This window comes from Patella vulgata, chromosome 2 (assembly GCF_932274485.2).
Source record: "Patella vulgata chromosome 2, xgPatVulg1.2, whole genome shotgun sequence".
Taxonomy (NCBI): domain Eukaryota; kingdom Metazoa; phylum Mollusca; class Gastropoda; family Patellidae; genus Patella; species Patella vulgata.
Window position 1 is genome coordinate 41,211,398 of NC_065880.2, and position 19,245 is coordinate 41,230,642.

Sequence of the window (19,245 nt, forward strand, 5' to 3'; positions counted from 1 at the left end):
AGAATAAAGTCATAGCGTTAAATGTTCAACAGCTTTTTTGAAACCTTAGACATGAGACAGGAAATAGTTGACATATTTGGGTCTGATTACATGTTAGCCGAACCAACAGGCAGGATATAGACAGTATTTTAACATAAATATATATATGTAGTGTTACAACAAACTAATAATAATTTTAATCCTTTTCTATTTACACCTATAGGATATTGAAAACGGGAGTAGTGGTTATGTTTTTAGGGTAGCCTTTTCTTCTACTTGACGAAAGATTCTTATATTAATCTTAAAATATTCGTTTATCAATTACCTTTACACTCAATAATTTTCCGATATGACCCTACCACATGGTCTTCCAAATTTGCAATCTAATATAATCATCAATGGAGGTATAATGTTCAACAAATCACAGAATGTAGACCGATGATTCTAATGGGACACTGTACAGGTTCTGCAATTGATAATCTCCTGTTCCTTGGAAACAAAAGTGACAAAAAATTAACCTGCAAAATGTAACATAGAAACATTAACGCCACTAATGTAACACATATTTTACGTGCCCTCCCGAACCTTGGTGGAACGCAGGTGATTCTCGATTCGTGCAAGGGTGGGGAAAGAACGCTACTTAACCTTCTTCGAATTCTATCTTCCAGTATGTACATGGGGCCACTGGGTTTCATTCCATCTGAACAATTAGACGACCACTTATACAGGAAAATAATGTAAATCATTTATTCCAAAATACCATTTCATATATAACAAGAACATTTATCACAAATTCTCCGCATATTCCAATAAAAAATCAATTCGTTAAATCCGTACACACTGACATTTATGTATGCTATTATTCTTCGGAAAATAAAAATATAACTTAGATAAAACAATCGTGATTCTTTATGCATATAATTTCTACAAAATAGCAGTATGTCGCAAATAGAGTATCACTAGGGGTATACGGACCATTCTTATCAACAACTTTAAAATATGAGAGTCAGTTGATGTCAAGGGTGGTGCATACACGATTATTGTAATGTTGGTATGCACACCATTATTGTAATGTTGGGAATGAAAAATACATGACAGTTTCATGTAAGGGTGAAAGCATCAAAATAATACGGTACATGATTCAATAATGCCCATGGTGCAAATACCAGTTGTGTGTTGTGGCAGGATTACAGTAGATAGATGTTTATCTCAAATTTATAATTGGTCTACATTAAAAAACATGAGTATTAAAAGAACTTAAAATTCAAATGCATATAAAAGACCTGCTGAAAGATTTCATTTAAAATAATGTTCATATTATATATTAAACTTTGACAGTGGCAGAAGACAGGTTGTTTTAAGAGAGATCTGATGTTAATATGATTTAAAGTGATTAGGTACACAATTTACCAACAGGTGCAAAACTTGCAGATGGCAGACTGCTAAAACACTCAAGACATTCGAATAATTTCTTGCTTGGATAAGATTGTATAATAATAAATGTGTATTTAGTATGGTTGAATTAATATCAATCCTAATACATAATTTTTTTGGCAAGAAAGGAACAAGGTTGTCAATTTCATTTATAACCAGTTTCAATGATCAGATATGTATTCTCATATTAATCAGACTCTAAATGTTAAACGATTATTGCATATATAGAATATATTTGGAATAAATTACAAATGATATGTATATGATATTCACATGAAAGTGTCCATCTCAGATCAGCATTTTCCACGTAAAATAAATTTCTATCCATCTTATGTATAGGTCAATTTTTTTCATCCCCCCAAACAGTGATAAAATAGATGTTAAAATAAGTTTTACAGGCCCTCATAACTATGGAACTAATTAAGGCTCCAATAATTGTAAATTCCAAAGTTATGAAACTGATTCCATTTCAAATTTCTGGCCTCTTCCTATTAAAATCTAACATACTAGTCAAATATTGGTCATACTAACATTCTGACTGTTTTAGCAATTAAAATATAAATTGACTTTAAGTGACAGTATCTTCAAAAATTTAAACACAAACATATTTACAAGCCTTAATAAAGACCCCCCATGCTGTAAAGCCATTTTTGGTTTCAATAGATGGGAGTCATCATTATGACAGACTGAACTATTTCAAAGTGTTTTAAAATTTATACTGGGTCATCTATTAGGTATGTAAAGGTGTCACAACAAATTAGAACAAAGCAAAAGATGTTAAACTTTAACACATACTTTATGGAAGAATAATTACTCATGTATTTTGGCAACATTTTGAAGAGTATTCACTCACTTGCTTGAAAATTGTTAAGAGAATACTCTTCAAAGCGTGGTCGCCCAAATAAATGAGGAATTGTTCTTCCAAAAGTAGGTGTTATAGTTTATTGCTCAATGCCTCTAACTCTAAAAGATTATCTCACTTTGTTGGTTAACAATACATTATGTAAAAGCTAAATCTGTCTATTGCAGGTCTTGATTTTGGTCTCAAATGTTATATAAATTAGTCTTTAAACATCAAACACGTTCACCATTTTTTACTATCGTACCAATGGTATTTGACAATCAAGACAATATTGTAAACACTTCAAAGTATGATAACTTCACTCAGATATGAGTAATTTGAATGAAATTTTCAATATCTTTCCATTTCATTATCTATTTTTAAACTATTAAAGCAAGAACCGTCGGCTCTTTATCTAATTCTTACATAAGAATTACTTTTTTTTTTTATCATTTTACAAAAAAATGTTTTTTATCATAGATTTAAAGAGGCTGTCACTTCAGGTTAAAACATATACTTGAAATATTAAATGATTTTCTCAAAAAAAGTGTCTATCTCAGATCAGCATTTTCCATGTGCAAGTGATAAAGAATGCATAGATGACAATTAACAAATGAATCTAAAAACAGTAAAACATTTAATTAAAAAGTTTTTTTTAACCTTCAAACATTTAAATCAATTTAAAAATATAACAAATTAAACCCTGTTGGAATCATAAGGGACATACATATATTACAGGGACATTAAGTAAAAAATTCCATATAAAATATATTTATAAAGTCATTAATTTCTAATCCCTCATTTAAACAATTCTTATAATCAACAAAATAATATACTAATATAAAAAAAAAATCAATAACTATGATGACTAAATATATGCTTTTATGAAAGTGGAATTATTAATTGCACTTGGTCCATTTTTCTTCTTCTTCACCTCTTTCGATCTGAAAAAAGAAATCCAATATATATAATTTATTTTCATATTTTTATTTATCTGATTTGAAAATGAGTAAAAATTCAATTAAAATGTACTTTATTTTAAGTACAGTCACACATTAACAAGAAGTATAAATGTTAATTATGTTATTAAACCAATCATGAGATTGTCAGAGAAAAGTAACAAAAGGACAATGGATGAAATATGATATTCCATAATCCATATATATACTCACTGATCACTCAGTTACATATTTTAAAATACAACACCAAACTTTTATGGAATACAATTACTGAATATAATAGGAACAATGTGCTTCATAGGCAAGAGAATCGTTGTTGAAGCCTAAAATATCAGTTATTGTAAAATTTCATCAAAAGTTTTATGTTTTATTTAATTTGATCAATTACTAAAATGTCACTTAAACACCTTTTCCTTCGCTTAAAATAAGCAAAATACTCCAGGATGGCCATAAAAGTGTGTATATAGCCCCCATCAGCAGCTATACTTGACACCAAATTGAAAAATCAATAGGGTCCATCCTCTCACAGCCCTAATGTTTCATGTTAGAAGTGAAAAACATCCATTAAAAACTGGATCATCTATAGCGTTAACAATGTTTTGGAAAAGGGGGTGGGGGGTATCTCCACAATCCTGAATATTGATCGAGTTTGTCCTCTCATGACCTCAATGTTTCATATTAAATTTGAAAAAAATCTGTTATAAAGGTATCATCCGGACAAAAAATTGGTTCAGAGACATATGGACAAACAAAAAATGGACAAACATCAGGCTATAAAGTAGTATAAAGATAGGTTGCCACACCTGCAGCAACTAAATTATACGAGCAGTCAACAAGGGCTGTCGTAAACTTATTCTTTTGAAGATAATGTGCGTATTTACAAAACACTGATATCAATTTAATATAGAACAGATGATATCTTTTGTCAACAGCTGACATGGTTCAACAAGGACGATAACTTTAGAAGTTATATACAGAAATTGTTGAAATTCTATATACAAATGTATGCTTCTTCGTTTTACTAATCTAAATAATGCATACGAATTTAATACAACAAAGTGAAGCAAGGGTCATTACTTTAGAAGTAATTAATAGGAATTGTTAAAATTCCAAAGGATTTTTCGTTTTAATAATCTAAATAATGCATAGAAATTTCATGAAATGAAATGAAATCAGTTTTAACGTCCTACTGTTTTGCTCCTAAACTGGGCTAATGAAGACAAGCATATGCCATACAGTGTGCTATGAGGGAAATTTTGCCCGGGCAGCAGTACTACAGCCTACTCTTATATCGAATTCCAACTGCCAAGTGATCTTTTACGTGCACTCCAATGTGTACACGGGACCTCGGTTTTTCATCCCATCCTTGTCAGACCCTCCGTCCTGCATCACTGACAAGGGGAAACCACGCCGGAAAATCTAGATGAACTTTCTCGGCCAATGCAAGGATTGAACACCCGACCTCCAGGCTAGTGAGCCAGCGTCTTACCCACTTAGCCACCGTGATCCCCTATAAATTTCATACTGTAGTCGTTGGAGTGTTCACATGGTTCAACAAAGTGAAAGGGCCATAACTCTAAGGTAATTAATGAAAATTACTGAAAAAACAACAGAAGTTATCAACCGATCTGTATCAAATTTATATGCTTTATTTAGATTAGTAAAACAAAGAACCCTATTGAATTTCAGCAATTTCTGTTTATAACTTCTACAGTTATGGCCCTTATTCCACCCTTTTGAACCTTGTGAATGCTCTAACGACAAAAGTTATCATTTGATCTGTATGAAATTGATATCTGTGTCTTGTAAATACTAGCATTACTTACTAAAGAATAAAATATGCGACAACCATTTTCGACTGCTCGGATGATTTAGCTGCTGTGGGTGTATGTTTTGTTGCCCGGCAACCTATCTTTATTCTAATGTAGAATATATTCTCCCACACATATATGTTACAAGATAAATTGATTTCTACATATACAGAACTACATTTGTTGCTTTTTTAACATAGCAATAGTACACCACTTTTATTGTCTGGGTTGTGTGGTCAATTTGGGCAAAGGTCATGACCTCACAATCATATTTGGTCAACAGGATAGTGTATTTACTGGTAGTATAAACTAGATTGTATACTGACAGTTGAGTGACATGTTGAATTCAGTGTTTTTAGTTATAACACTGCTACAGTTATTGTAAATTAATTAGAAGTGAAATTGGCCTTTCCTTTGTTTTGATAATATTTCATCTTGACTGACATTTATTAATTGCCTATCAAATAAGCTTTTCATATTTTACCCTGATCAATGATTTATAAAAATTTGAATAAATAATAACATCAGGATTACTAATTTCCTTCAGAGAGAGAGAGAGAGAGAGAGAGAGAGAGTTAAATGTCCACTTTACACAAACTCGGTCATTGCAGAATAACATATGGTTCTAGTTTATTTTAATCATTTGCTTGCATGCAGGGGTCTTTAGCAGTGGGAGGAAACCAGAAGACCCAGAGAAAACCCATGAGGTTGGACAGGTGACCTTACTCCTTGTCAGGTACAAGTGGAGAATAGAAACCATGCCACTTGACTCAATGGCAGACTTTGTGATCTAACACACATGCCAGAGATCATTCGGCCACCAAACCCCCTTTACTGGGTTCAAAACAAATATATCAGTAGCAGTGTACTTGGTCTGTTGTCCTAACCCAGTATTTTTTTTTTGCATATATTTAGCCCATGCAATACTTCTCACTAAAATCTTGTTCTGGCGTTTGGGTGGTTGAGTTGTCTAATGCATGCACTTTAGATCATAAGGTCTGTCATTAAGTTAAGTGGTGTGGTTTTGATCCCAAGCTTGTATGAGACAAAGAGTAGGTTCACCTGCCCAATCTTACAGGTTTTTCTCTGGGTCTCTACGTGCAAGCGAATAATTGAAATATACTTGTACCTTGTTGGTCCCAAAAAACCCTATATATAGTTTGTGTCAAATGAGATAGGGAGAAAGAGAGAGAAAGATGTGGCTTGTCAGACAGTCTTATAGGACCACCAACAGCAAAGTTGTCCTTCCTAGCTCTAAAACATTATCAACAAATCCAAGAAAGCTTCCTAATTTACTAGGAACTCTGTCTGAAGCTTTAAAAATCAAAAAGTAAATGGAAAAATACACAAAAGCCTCGTTTACACTTGGCCCCGATAAAGTTCAAGAAATTGACCAGTTTACATTACTCTAAAGTAACCAGTCTCAGAACCGTGCCAGGCACACCAAATATGGAACTCTTTGCTGAAAAGTTAATTTCAGTCCCTATGCAAATTACCTGGATGAAAACAATTATGCCGGTTGATTTAGTTTGAGCAGCTATTTTGACAGAACTGTCAAAGTTCGCTGGAAAAAAGGTCAAGGTTCATTTGGCACATGCGCAGTAATCCGTACTGACACCATGGTCAGATTGGAAAGCGTTTACACTATGAAAGTTTAACCATGCTGAGACCACCTCACTTCAGTAGGCAAAATTGGCATGGTACTCCGATCAGTACGGCATGCTTATGTTTGACCCATTTACACTACAAAAAAACCAATCGTTCCTTGTCTGGTACGCTTAAAATTTGTAATGTAAATGGGGTTAATGTCTACCTTATATTCTTTCAAGAATTCTGCCCTGTAATGCACTCACATTTTTAATCGCCCACATTTTAGTGTTGATGCATTATGTCCGTCAGTAGGTCAACAATTGGCTTGTTATCAAGATAGAGTCTACAGTTTTTAACAGATTATTTTTCAAACTTGTTTTGAACTATTGGGGTTATGATAGGAAAACCCTAAACAAATTACGCAACCTTCCATTATCCCGTTTTCCAAGGAACGGGGCCACAATTTTTAACAGATCTTTTTCAAATTTTATGTGAAACATTGGGTAACGAGAGGAAGAAAGCTACATCTATCAATATTCAGAATCATATCACTCACTGCACCAAACTATGTACTTGTTTGGGTCAAGCTTATTCAGTACCAATTTCTTAATTTGGCTACAAATTTAATTGTAATATAACCACAGAGTATTGGAGCAATGTAAACAAATAAATATTTTTATTCTTATAATAAGTCACAAATAGAAATACGAACCAATTATTAACCTAATCCTACATCTAATGACATCATGACTATAAATCCCACAACAGCTCCCCATGATGCTAATTTACCATTTCCACTGAAAAATAAAATATGCATCAGATAAATTAAATCATATTAAATGGTCATCAATATATTAACTTGATCACTGATGAAAATTGATACTGAAGATGATAGCAATAGTTATGATTGATGATGATGGTAATCACTTTAAAGTAGGAATTATAATCAGGCAGATAAGGATGATGAGGAAGGAAGATTAAAATAAAAGCACAGGAACAATTATGGTCTGCAAATAATGAACACAAAATGGTGGATTTTCACTCATCCCTGTGTACATGTTGGCATGCATGTAAAAGACCCCTCAACAGTTGGAATTCAATTACTGATTGGGCAAAATTTCCCTCCTGGCACACTGTATGACATATGCCCCTCTTCATTACCCCAGTAGGTACAGAAAAGTATAGAAGTTAAAACTCATTTCATTCATTCATTCATTTATTCATAAAATCTTAAAATTATTTTATAAACTCTATAGGTTCTAGATTTTGTAAAAATAGCATTACAACCCTTAACCATTTTAAAAGAATAAGCTGTTATAAATAAGACCCAACGCATTTTGACCATTTCATTAAGGGCCATTTGTTAGCCCAGGACAGTATTTGAGAATTTATGTGTTAAATCAACAAATCGTGTGTTCTAAGAAATAGGACAGTATAATTTCACTATAAAACTAGTATTATAGTATGTTTAGAGACTGGTGGGCAGATTCATTTTATCTTGAGTAAACAAAGCCTACAATATGTTGACCTGGATAAGGTTGGATATAATAAACCTAGTTTTATCATGGTCTGTACTGGTAATGAGGTCTCTAGTTTATAATTTATTAGACTATTATCAATGAAAATCACCTGTTAACTTAGAAATAGTAGTACTTCTATTCATACTTCAACCTAGCTTACTACTGTCTTATCTCTAGTTGTATTAAATTTATAACTTCACCACTATACTTAACATTCTCATCTTACTAATATTTTCACCTTATAAACTAAATATATATGTCACAGGTAGAATTTAATGATCTCAGAGAACAATAGGTAATACATAAGAAAAACTATTTAAATATTTTCTTTTAAAGTAATAAAATAAAAAGAAATTCAAAATTGAAAAATTCTTCTATGATGAGTAGACTGTGTCTATATTGTACTTGATATTGCATGTCCGAAATGCTTTGAAGTGACAGCTACTGTTAAACATGTATTTGTAATACTGTGGGTGTAGCAGTTGACTATGACAGTGATTGTGATGTTTTATTCATGAAATGGGTGTATTCCTAGCAATATAAATTATGGATAAATTAACTATACAGACTACATAAAATGATAAGAAAATGACATAAAAAGATATTTTAATTTTGGTAAGACATACAAGAGATTGGCAGCAATTGAAAGACTTAAATGAAACATATAACCCCTTTATTACATCCACAATACATATCCATTCAAGATTTGCTTCTTTATTATCATTTAAATTTCAAATAAGGCACAAAGTGTTCTTATTGATCTATAATACAAATCTTACCAGGTTTGTGCTTCAGGTATAATATCATCTACAACTACATATATCATAGCACCTGCAGCAAAAGCCAGAGCATATGGTAATAATGGTTCAGCAATAACAATAGCTGCAGCACCTAATACACCAGCAATAGGTTCTACTAATCCACTTAACTGACCATACCTTCAAATAAAATTTCAGTTCAAATGACAAATAGTAGATATTTCTACGATATAATCTACCATGTATTAATCTTTACAATCAAATATTTTACAAAACCAAACTTAAAAAAAAATAATAATTTCAGCATTAAAATAAGTCATTAATATTTAAAAGGCTATCTGTCCAGGGAGACAACTCCATTTTATCTACACGGAAAAAACTTACCAGAAGCATTTCCATAATGACATGCCTGATCCTCTCAGTGGAAGACTTACTGCTAAACCTTCAGGAAAATTCTGTATACCTATTCCTATTGCTAGATTTCTGTTAAATAATGGAAAAGGCAGAGCAAAAATTACATAATAGTCATAAATGCAGTTTTCCCTCTTTTTTGTTATCATTGATAGTAAGGTATTTGTTTCATAACCAGGAGTACTATCTTATCCCAGCGTTGGATTATAATTGATGCAAAAAAGTAAGACGTTAAAGATACATTCCTGCGTACAAACTGGGTGATTTGGACTAAAAACATATTCAAACTAATTAATTTATCATAATTTTGCTTCAAATCCTTCTCAAAATATTGAATTGCCAAGGAATACCCTTACTATAAAAAAAATTGATCAAAAGAGGTCATGTTTGTGTCACGTGACTTGCCTCTCTCAGTAGGGCGAAGTCGGAGGATAATTCATTGCATACACAAGACGATGTTGTCTTTAATCGCTAACTATTTATTACAAATATCGAAGCCTAATTAAATTCTCGGATTATCCACTGCCCAAGTTTTTTTCAGTGGTTTTTAACTCAGAAACTGTTGTATATCTAACTCTTCATAAAGTTTATCAACATGTACATCAAGCGCTCAATCTCTGCCTGCGACCTTTGACGTCACACGTGCAGACACTTCTAATCATCGGGCTGTCGATTAGGGAAACCCTTACAGTTTTGTCCTGTATGCGCTCCATGAGTGTTTTTCAGCTTATCCAGTATTCTTCTAGTAAGATTGGATATTTCTACTTTCCATATATAACAAAATTGCCATACTTTTATTGGAAATAACCCCCCGATAAATACTTTTCTGGGAACCTATCTTTAAACCTTATTATATTTCATATCCCTGACAAACAATAATATATACAGACCTTGCACTTTCAAAAGTTGCTGTTTTAGTTTTTCCTACAGCACCAAACCCAACTCCTACGGCTAAACCCTCTGAAATTGACAGATACTATAAGATAAGATTAATAATTTATTTGAAATCAAATAAATTCCTAGCCAGTATATGATTTTACACTATACTCTCCTTTTATACCCTTGTGTTAACACATTTCTAAATCATTGCCATCATGTTGGTATGTTTTCGATGGTGTCACACATGTGGCAGGATATGCTTATAAACACCTGATTTCACTTGCCATTTGTGAATTCTCTTGTTGCATGTTTATATCTTTGGATTATTTTTGTCATATAGCAATGACACTTTGTTCATGTTTGTGAAACAAAAATTAGTTGCAAACACTTTGTAAATCTTCTTGTTCATTGGGCAACACTCTTCTAAAAGATATATTGCCAGGCAATGAAACATACGCCCACAGCAGCTAAGTTGTCTGGGCAGTCAAAAGGTCGCATATTTTTTCTTTTGTCAGTAATGAAAACATTTACAACACATGAAAATCTGATTTCGAGTAATAATCCCTGAAGTAATTATCAGAAAACATTAGAATTTGTTTCGATTGTTTGTCTCATGACCTTAAACAATTTATATTAACTTTAGCAACTAGAGTGAATCAATGAATGAAATGGAGGTTTAGCCTTTATAGCACCCACAAGATTTTTCAAAGTGATCAAGGGCTTTAACTCTGGCAGTAATTATCAATAGGATTCTTCTTCTCATGACCTTAAACACTGTGTATAAATTTAAAGTCAATCGGATATTAACTTTAGCCTCTAGAGCATCCACAAGATTTTTCAATGTGATCAAGGGCCATATTTCTGGCAGTAATTATTGAAAATCGCTGTAAATCAATAGGCTTCCTCGTCTCATGACCTTAAAGTCTAAGCCTCGGCCAATTGAAGTATATCGACATGAAACTTGGCATTCTTGTTCCTTGGACAACGGTACATCAATTGCCAGACTTTGATTTTTGAGATGGCTGCGATGAGATCTAGATTAGTTCCTGCTAAATATAAAACAGCTGTACTTGGTTTTTTTATTGACATTGTATTCTTTAGCGTTTAGTTTTGTCAGTTTTTATACAATTTACCTGGATTTTAAACACATTATATTACCTGGTATATTATGTATTGTAACAGCTATTATCAACAATAAAATTCTTTTCCAACTTGTTTCCGTATAACCTGCAGGTTTTTTACTAGAATCATCATTTGTGATACGAGTTGGAATGCTGGAATTCATTGTTCCTGGTCGTCTTAATCGAGTTGTTTCTGATTTACCTCTAGAATTTACTGAAAAAAAATAAAATATTCATTTGGTATTAAGATCAATTTTGTTGACAGCAATTTTAGCTCTGTGTACAGTAACTCCATATATTTAGACACAGGACTGCCAAAAGAAAGGTAAAATGTGTCTTTGTGCAATACTAGGGATATTCAACCAATATCCACAACCAAATTCAGAATTTTTAAATTGTGAGTCCAAACACAAAGGGTCAATAGATTTTTATTTTTAACATACAGTATATATTATCATTCAATACCATAGAGTCATGTCTCTGCACACTTCCAATACAAATAAATATATAATAATTTACCTTCATTTTCATTGATCTGTATATTGAGTAATTCACCATCTTTTTCTAGTTTTGTATTATTGTCTAATGATGAAGTTATATCTTTACCAGTAAATCCCTACAAATATATAATAATAGTTATGTTAGATGTCAAACGTACAATTTATTCTCATATTGCACACAACTGGAAAATGAACAATCAATCTCTGAATGCAATTTGAATCTTTTAAATTCCTAACAAAATCAACATGTACACACAAAATGATAGACATCAAAGCACTGGTTTATAAATTGATCAATTTCAGATTTATTGTAGAATTGACATATAATCCTGTGAGAGAGAGAGAGAGAGAGAGAGAGAGATGGGTTTAACGTCCACTCGACACAAACTAGGTCATTTCGGGACTACCACATGGTTCAATTTTATTTCAATAATTTGTATGCGCGTAGGGGTCTTTAGCAGTGGGAGGAAACCGGAGGACCCGGAGAAAACCCATGAGGTTGGACAGGCGACCCTACTCCTTGTCACGTACAACCGGGGAATCGAAACCCCGCCAGTTGACTCAATGACAGACCGTATGATACAGCGTGGGCGTGCTAACCATTCGGCCATCCAACCCCCCATATAAACCTGTAAAATAATTATAAAGAAATATCGTGTGTATTTCATTCATTGATTACCAAATAAGGCATGAGTACATCTGCTCCATACACAAATACAGCACCCAAAGCAAAACCTATAGCTACAGGTACAAATGCCCACTGCCCTTCTACACCATACAATCCTGACTGTTCAGCAGTTTCTATTGCTGGTGCTAATAATGACCAATATGAAGCTGCTGTCATAACCTGTAAAATAAGATACAACTGTAAGATAAATATCAAAATCATAAAGATTGTCAAGTGCTGTAAGAGATAATTCACTTAGAAGGGGAAGAATTTTCCCTGGAGAGCAGCGTTTCCATATACCCAAACATTTCTCGATTTCCAACTTAAGAGGTTGCTTTTTTTAACCGGTACACCAGTATTTCCACGGGTGGACCTAGTTTTTTGAGGTCCCATTTGAATGATTAGGCACACATTTTAAAGAATTACACTGGTTGCCTGTTGTGTAATAATTGCAGGGAGTTTATAATATTAATAAACAATAACACATACTTATGGAAGAACAGCTAATAATATATATATTTATTTTAAACGTTAGAAATATGTAAATAAATGACCTTTCTGTGATACAGTGAGTGATACATCAGAAACAATATGTGTAAATTACAGGTAATGTCCATCTAGAACTACCCTTTTGTACCAAGCGATCGTAGTCAAGTTTCGGCCATAAATGAACTGTGCACAATAGATAAAAGAGAGAGAGAGAGAAATGGGGTTTAACGTCCACTCGACACAAACTAGGTCATTTCGGGACTAACATATGGTTTAATTTTATTTCAATAATTCGCTTGCACGTAGGGGTCTTTAGCAGTGGGAAGAAATCGGAGGACCCGGAGAAAACCCACAAAGTTGGACAGGCGACCCTACTCCTTGTAACGTACAACCGGGGATTCGAAACCACGCCAGTTGACTCAATGACAGGTCTTATGATACAGCGCGCACGTGCTAACCATTCGGCCATCCCCCCCCCCCTACCACAATAGATAGATAAAAGACAGGTTGCCAGGCAAAAAAACACACGCCCACAGCAGTTAAGTTGTCGCATATTTGTTTTTTTTGTCAGTAATGAAAACATTTACAACACACTAAAATCTGATTACGAGTACCAACCCATTAAGTAATTATCAGAAATCAATAGAATTTGTTTTGTTTCGATAATTTGTCTCATGACCTTAAACACTGTATATAAATTTATATTAAAGTTAGCCTCTAGTGCATCCACAAGATTTCTCTAGTGATCAAGGGCCATAACTCTGGCAGTAATTATCGGAAATTATTGAAAATCAATAGGCTTCTTCGTCTCATGACCGTAAATACTGTGTTCAAATTTTATAGTCAATCGGATATGAACTTTCCCCTAGAGTTTACACAAGATTTTTCAAAATAATCAAGCGCCATAACTCCGGCAATTCGCTTCTTCGTCTCATGACCTTAAACACTGTGTATTAATTTAAAATTAATAGGATATTAACTTTAGTCTCTTGAGCGTCCACATGCAATTGTGAATTCGGACTGACGGACGGGGCTACAGCAATATACTACCACAATTTAAAATGAGAAACTTCCAATCAATAGAAATGAAATGAGGTTTATCATCCTACTGTTCTGCTCCTAAACTGGGCTAATGAAGACGGACATAAGCCATACAGTGTGCTATGAGGGAAATTTTGGCAGGGCAGCAGCGCTACAGCCTACTCTTATATCAAATTCCAATTCTCAAGGATCTTTTACGTGCACGCCAATATGTACACAGGACCTCGTTTTTTTGTGCCATCCAAACGACTAGACAGCTGTCCTTGTCAGGCCCTCCGTCCTGCATCACTGACAAGGGGAAACCACGGCGGAAAATCTGGATGAACTTTCTCGGCCAATGCAGGGATATGAGCACCCAACCTCCAGGCTAGCGAGCCAGCATCTTACCCACTTAGCCACGTGATCCCCTCCAATCAATAGAAACAGGTAACACAAATCAAATACAGAAGGTTTGATGGGATCAATTTTAACAATGTCAAAATGATACATTTGATATTCAGATATCCTGATATACAATAATTAATAGAATACAATATCAAAAAACCATTGTTGGATAAAACAATGGTTTTTAAATATTGTATTCTATTAATTATTGTATATCACATTTCAATGTGAGCATATAAAAAGGGAAGAGACAAAAGAAAGGAGAAGAGAATGTCCATGGACATTAAATATAGTAGGGTGCTACTGCCAGCACCACCGACTAAAATTATACAGAAGTTGTAAGTTTAAGAGTTAAAAGAGGTAAATGATAAAGATGCTATTATCCTATAAACAAAACAAATCAATGGACTGATTATATGTAAAGTTACTTGTAAGTTGTACTATATGATACAATGATAAGATATTAAATCATGCAATCATCTGTGGGTTGTCTCTGTTTTGATTTACTTTGATAAGATAGCAAAAAGATGTACCACTTAACAGGTGTAAAGTGCATTCTATTCCATTACAATTCTATGAATAGAATATCAAAATCAGCAGAATTCTTTTTTAAAGGCCAGTGTAACTAACTAAATCATTTTGCAGATAATATATATTGAATATCTTTTATTTAAATAAATCATTTTCATGCAGGGTTTTTAGACATAAGAAGCAACCACAGTACTCAGAGAAAACCCAAAATGCTATGCAAGCAACCCTACTCCACGTCCTGTGAATAACTTGTCAGTTATGTTCATAGAAGATTCACAGCATAGAACTTTAGAAGGAAAAAAAACTTACCCCAGCAGCAAACCCTAGACTTCCATCAAGTATTTTTCTCTAAAAAAAAAAGTAGTTCCATAAGCAACTAAGATTAGACTATTGTAAAAAAGTAATTGATATTTAAGATTTTTGTTAATTTCATTATAACAAATCACTTTCATGTTCTCACTTCTTTTGAAGCTGTAGACTGATGTAGGCCTGATTATTGTGTGCCACCAGTAGCTAGACTGGTATTTACAGCTTTACATGATACTCTGAGAGCATTCAATTAGCTACTGTATAATCTTGATACAACAGTCTGGGTAATCCACATTGGAGACTAGAGGTGCAGTTTGCCTGGCATCTTCTGATCAAACCCATTTAGCTAGTACCGGTATTTAGTTTGGGTAATTTATTGTGAATGCAGGTTTATTGCTATTATCCTGTTATAGCTTCTTACAGTTGTAAGTCTACTGGGCCTGATTTTTCTCACTCAAGCAACATTGAATCTACTTCAGCTCTGAACGTACGTCCCATTACACTCGGCCTGTACGTTCAAGAACTCTCCTATTGAATCCTTGTCAAAATTCCAATGGCTTCCCAGTCAATTTTACTGGGCAACTTTTTACTGCTAAACGGTCGCGTGTCAGTCCCTGTGAACGCCTGAACAATATAAATGAACATCTTAGTGAGGCGTTCACATGGATTGACACCCCACTGTTTAGCAGTAAAGGTCGCCCAGTAAGATTGACTGGGGCGGATCTCGGTTTCAACAAGGATTCAATAGGAGAGTTCCTGAACGTACAGGTCGAGTGTAATGAGACCTACTTTCAGAGCTGAACTACATTGAATCATATCATGTTTCGACTAAATTCAATAGTAATTTTATCGTAAATAAAGCATTTGGTTGTTAAACTTTAAAATTCACAAAACTCCACTTTTAAGTAGACCTTCAAAGTTCAGACACAGATTTGAGATTAGTAATAGTAAATCTAGATTTATAGGAGTGAAATATAGTATTCATGTTTTATCAAGAAAAACAGTTAATTATAAGTTAATTACACTTATTAACTTTAAAATTAGGTCAATAGTGACTAGTCGCGACACTTGCTCATCAGTCTTGAGCAGTTGAGTTAAGACTTGGTCAGTTGGTGGGTGTCACACTCACTGACTGACTGTGAACTTGATTTGATAAAATATTTAAGAGATCAGTACGGTAAGATTACGGAATGTTTTATATTTACCTGACCACTCTGAAAGACAAACACTAGTGCAGAGCCAAGCGCCGTCAGGCCCCATGTCAGTAAAGTTCCTAGAAAAGCTTGGTAAACTGGATTTATTCCTTGTATCATCTTTACAAGACCAATTTTCAGAATGACCAAAATTTATACGAGTTACCCCCCTTGAAACACAGGGGTTTACACGACTTTGTTCAGCAAATGATATGGGGCCATGGATTTTATTAATGAATTAAAAATGTACACCTAAAGTAAGACCCACAAGAAATCATGTATTAATGCCCGATAAGAAGATGTCTAAACTACTTATATTCTTGTAATGAAATCACTCTTGATATTTCCGCAGAAGTGGCCATCAAGGTTATAATTATTACGAACCCCCTTGGTCTTTGAACCTTTAGAAGATAGTACATGGGAGGTAACTCCATTTTTTGTGACTATTAGATAACATTGACTACGTGTACAGTTCCAAATAGCCCCCGATTTGAACACCTGATGAAATTTAACCACAATCTCATATGACATGTTGAAGTAAAAACTAAGCCCACGAAAAATTGATTTATTATAGTAAATGGAAGAATAATAATTGTGTGGTTTAATAATATGTCTGCTGTCAATTTACCATTTTAAATATTAATTCAATAGCATGTAAAAAAAAAAAAGCCTCATCCCAGAGTTAAATATACATGACCTGGCTAAAGGCTTCAGAAATAAAATATAAAGAGTACTAACACTGATATGCAGTAAGAGTAGATTTTTATTATTTAACTAATAATAACCAAATACAGAGATGTCACATATCCCACCTTGAATAAAATACAAAATAGTTGTGAAAGTCATAACATTACCAAGCAGCTAAAGTATTAAATTAATAAAGGTGTGCTAAATCAGATGAAATATAAGGTGATTATTCATTGATTTATATTAACGTTGAGGCATATTTTAATAAAAGAGAACAAGTCAACTGTGAGGCTTAATCACAAAATAAATAAATGACAATCATTAATTAGGCTACTTGCACATTTATCTTTTAAAACTAGCAGTCAAATTGTTTATCGCCCTGCTTAACCTAAGCAGAAAATGCTCATTATCGAAACTTAGTCAAGGTATAGATGTAATGAAATATATGCCAGTGCACCAAGTTTCATCACTCTCATTCAATAAGAATCAAGAGTTTTCATGTCGAGTTCCATGTATGAAGTTCCAAAGTCTCAGCCAATCAAATAGATTATTTCTGCTTAGTCTAAGAAGAAAACAATGCTCATTATTGAACTATGTCAAAACATTCATTAAACAGCTACACGTTTGAACATTCTCCCTGGATTAATCAGAAACCTTATAAACAGCTACAAGTTTGAACATTCTCCCTCAATTAAAGTGAAACAGAGTTATTAAAGACTGGGCACACAAATAACAAACAATAATATTTATGATACAACAGTTCACTGCTAATTACACATTATGTCATTATTTAGAATTATTAGATGGTCTAGCAAACATTATCCTAACAAAACAAACAAAATAACAATAACAAAATAACTAACACTAAACAATCTTTTTAAAATTAATTACAATTTCATTTCAGTTTATTTTCCTGACCTTTACACTGCATTGTAATTTAACCCAGATGCTATTAGCCAGATATTCAACCAGGGCGACCTTCGGTGATTTCTCGACTATGGTTGAACTAACTGAATCCGAATTTAATTTAATCGCGAAAAAGAATTATAACCGAAGGTCGCCCTGATGGTGTGCTAAGTGCATTTTATCTATACTTACATTTTATTTAACTAAACTTCAAAGTTTGCTACATTTACCCTCGCCAATAACAACACATCCTGAAATATTACTACAGATCATTTGACTGATTTGAAGGCCAACATAAATGGAAATGTCACGTGACAATGTAATACAATGTCGGACATAAAATGAAATGAAATTGACATCTGATTTTAATTAGCACATTAATCATAAATTAATGTTAAATGATTAATTAGAAGAAGTTATACTAATATTTAAGGTTGTCTTTAGCACAAGGTAGTTTTATACCATAAACAAAATCCTTAGTGTAGAAAATAATGTATCATATATAAACTACCCTGATCATCTATGTTATAACACTATACTTTACAAAGCATTTGAATGTAACATATTAGAAATTTATACAGACATAATTTATTTACTTTTTATAATTACAGAAAATACCAACAAAAGTTTAAAAGATTAATATACATGTATGCATAATTTCAAGTAAAAAAAAAAAATATTATTAACAATAATTGTAATTTCCATTTTAGATCCAAGCTTCCCAGCCCTGCCATACACGGCCAAGAATATTAGGATCGGTAGCTTGATCTATTAGTGCTGCAACCTGTTGCTCACAACTTAATCCTGTTTTCGGGAGTGTTGCTCGTACATTGTCCTTTTTATCACCCAATACAACATCAACAAAACTTTTAAAAGCTGCATTCCTTTGATGTCCTAATGTCAGTTCATCACTGAAATAAAATGGTATGGTTAAAAATTATTATTATAACTACAATAACAGAATTTATTTAAAGACACAATAAGCCTGACATTCACATAGAAGGCAAAAATTAAACAAAGGACTGCCAGGTAATTATACACCCACCAGCAAAATTTTGAATGTTAGCTTTTTAGCTTTTGGTGTCAGGGGCAACTCTAAATTATGATACAATGCTGAAAAGTTTGAAAAGAAAATCAATTTTATGGTTGATCTAGGAGAAATACTATTAGAATTTTACGAATCCCCCCTCCCCCCCAAAAAATGTCCATTATTAGCGCTGAAATAAAATTTTAAA

General features: G+C 33.2%; 2 protein-coding genes across 2 annotated transcripts in view; both read right to left on the minus strand.

Annotated features, from left to right (window-relative positions):
- Nucleotides 1–712: 712 nt before the first annotated feature.
- Nucleotides 713–16,573, minus strand: LOC126810748 (zinc transporter ZIP11). Its single transcript, XM_050535985.2, has 10 exons — nt 16,430–16,573; nt 15,225–15,263; nt 12,483–12,650; nt 11,823–11,919; nt 11,341–11,517; nt 10,194–10,263; nt 9,277–9,375; nt 8,914–9,072; nt 7,327–7,411; nt 713–3,198 (listed from the first exon to the last, which is right to left on the minus strand). The coding sequence occupies exons 1-9, from the start codon at nt 16,535–16,537 to the stop codon at nt 7,333–7,335; spliced, it is 996 nt and encodes a 331-aa protein (XP_050391942.1). The 5' UTR covers nt 16,538–16,573; the 3' UTR covers nt 713–3,198; nt 7,327–7,332.
- A 589-nt stretch (nt 16,574–17,162) lies between these two features.
- The window catches only part of LOC126810326 (DNA-dependent protein kinase catalytic subunit), a 65,842-nt gene continuing 63,759 nt past the window's right edge, over nt 17,163–19,245 (minus strand). The window contains exon 94 of the mRNA XM_050535325.2: nt 17,163–18,921. Coding sequence (XP_050391282.2) covers nt 18,717–18,921 — 205 coding nt within the window. The 3' untranslated portion in view covers nt 17,163–18,716. The remainder of the gene's footprint in view (nt 18,922–19,245) is intronic.

What these genes read in the sequence shown, in the direction of transcription:
- LOC126810748 (XM_050535985.2), bottom strand. Translation starts at nt 16,537, where the DNA reads ATGATACAAGGAATAAATCCAGTTTACCAAGCTTTTCTAGGAACTTTA. An exon ending in GTCTAGGGTTTGCTGCTGGG is followed by an intron (nt 12,651 to 15,224) that starts GTAAGTTTTTTT and finishes CTTATTTTACAG; the next exon opens with GTTATGACAGCAGCTTCATA. An exon ending in GCAACTTTTGAAAGTGCAAG is followed by an intron (nt 9,376 to 10,193) that starts GTCTGTATATAT and finishes ATTATTTAACAG; the next exon opens with AAATCTAGCAATAGGAATAG.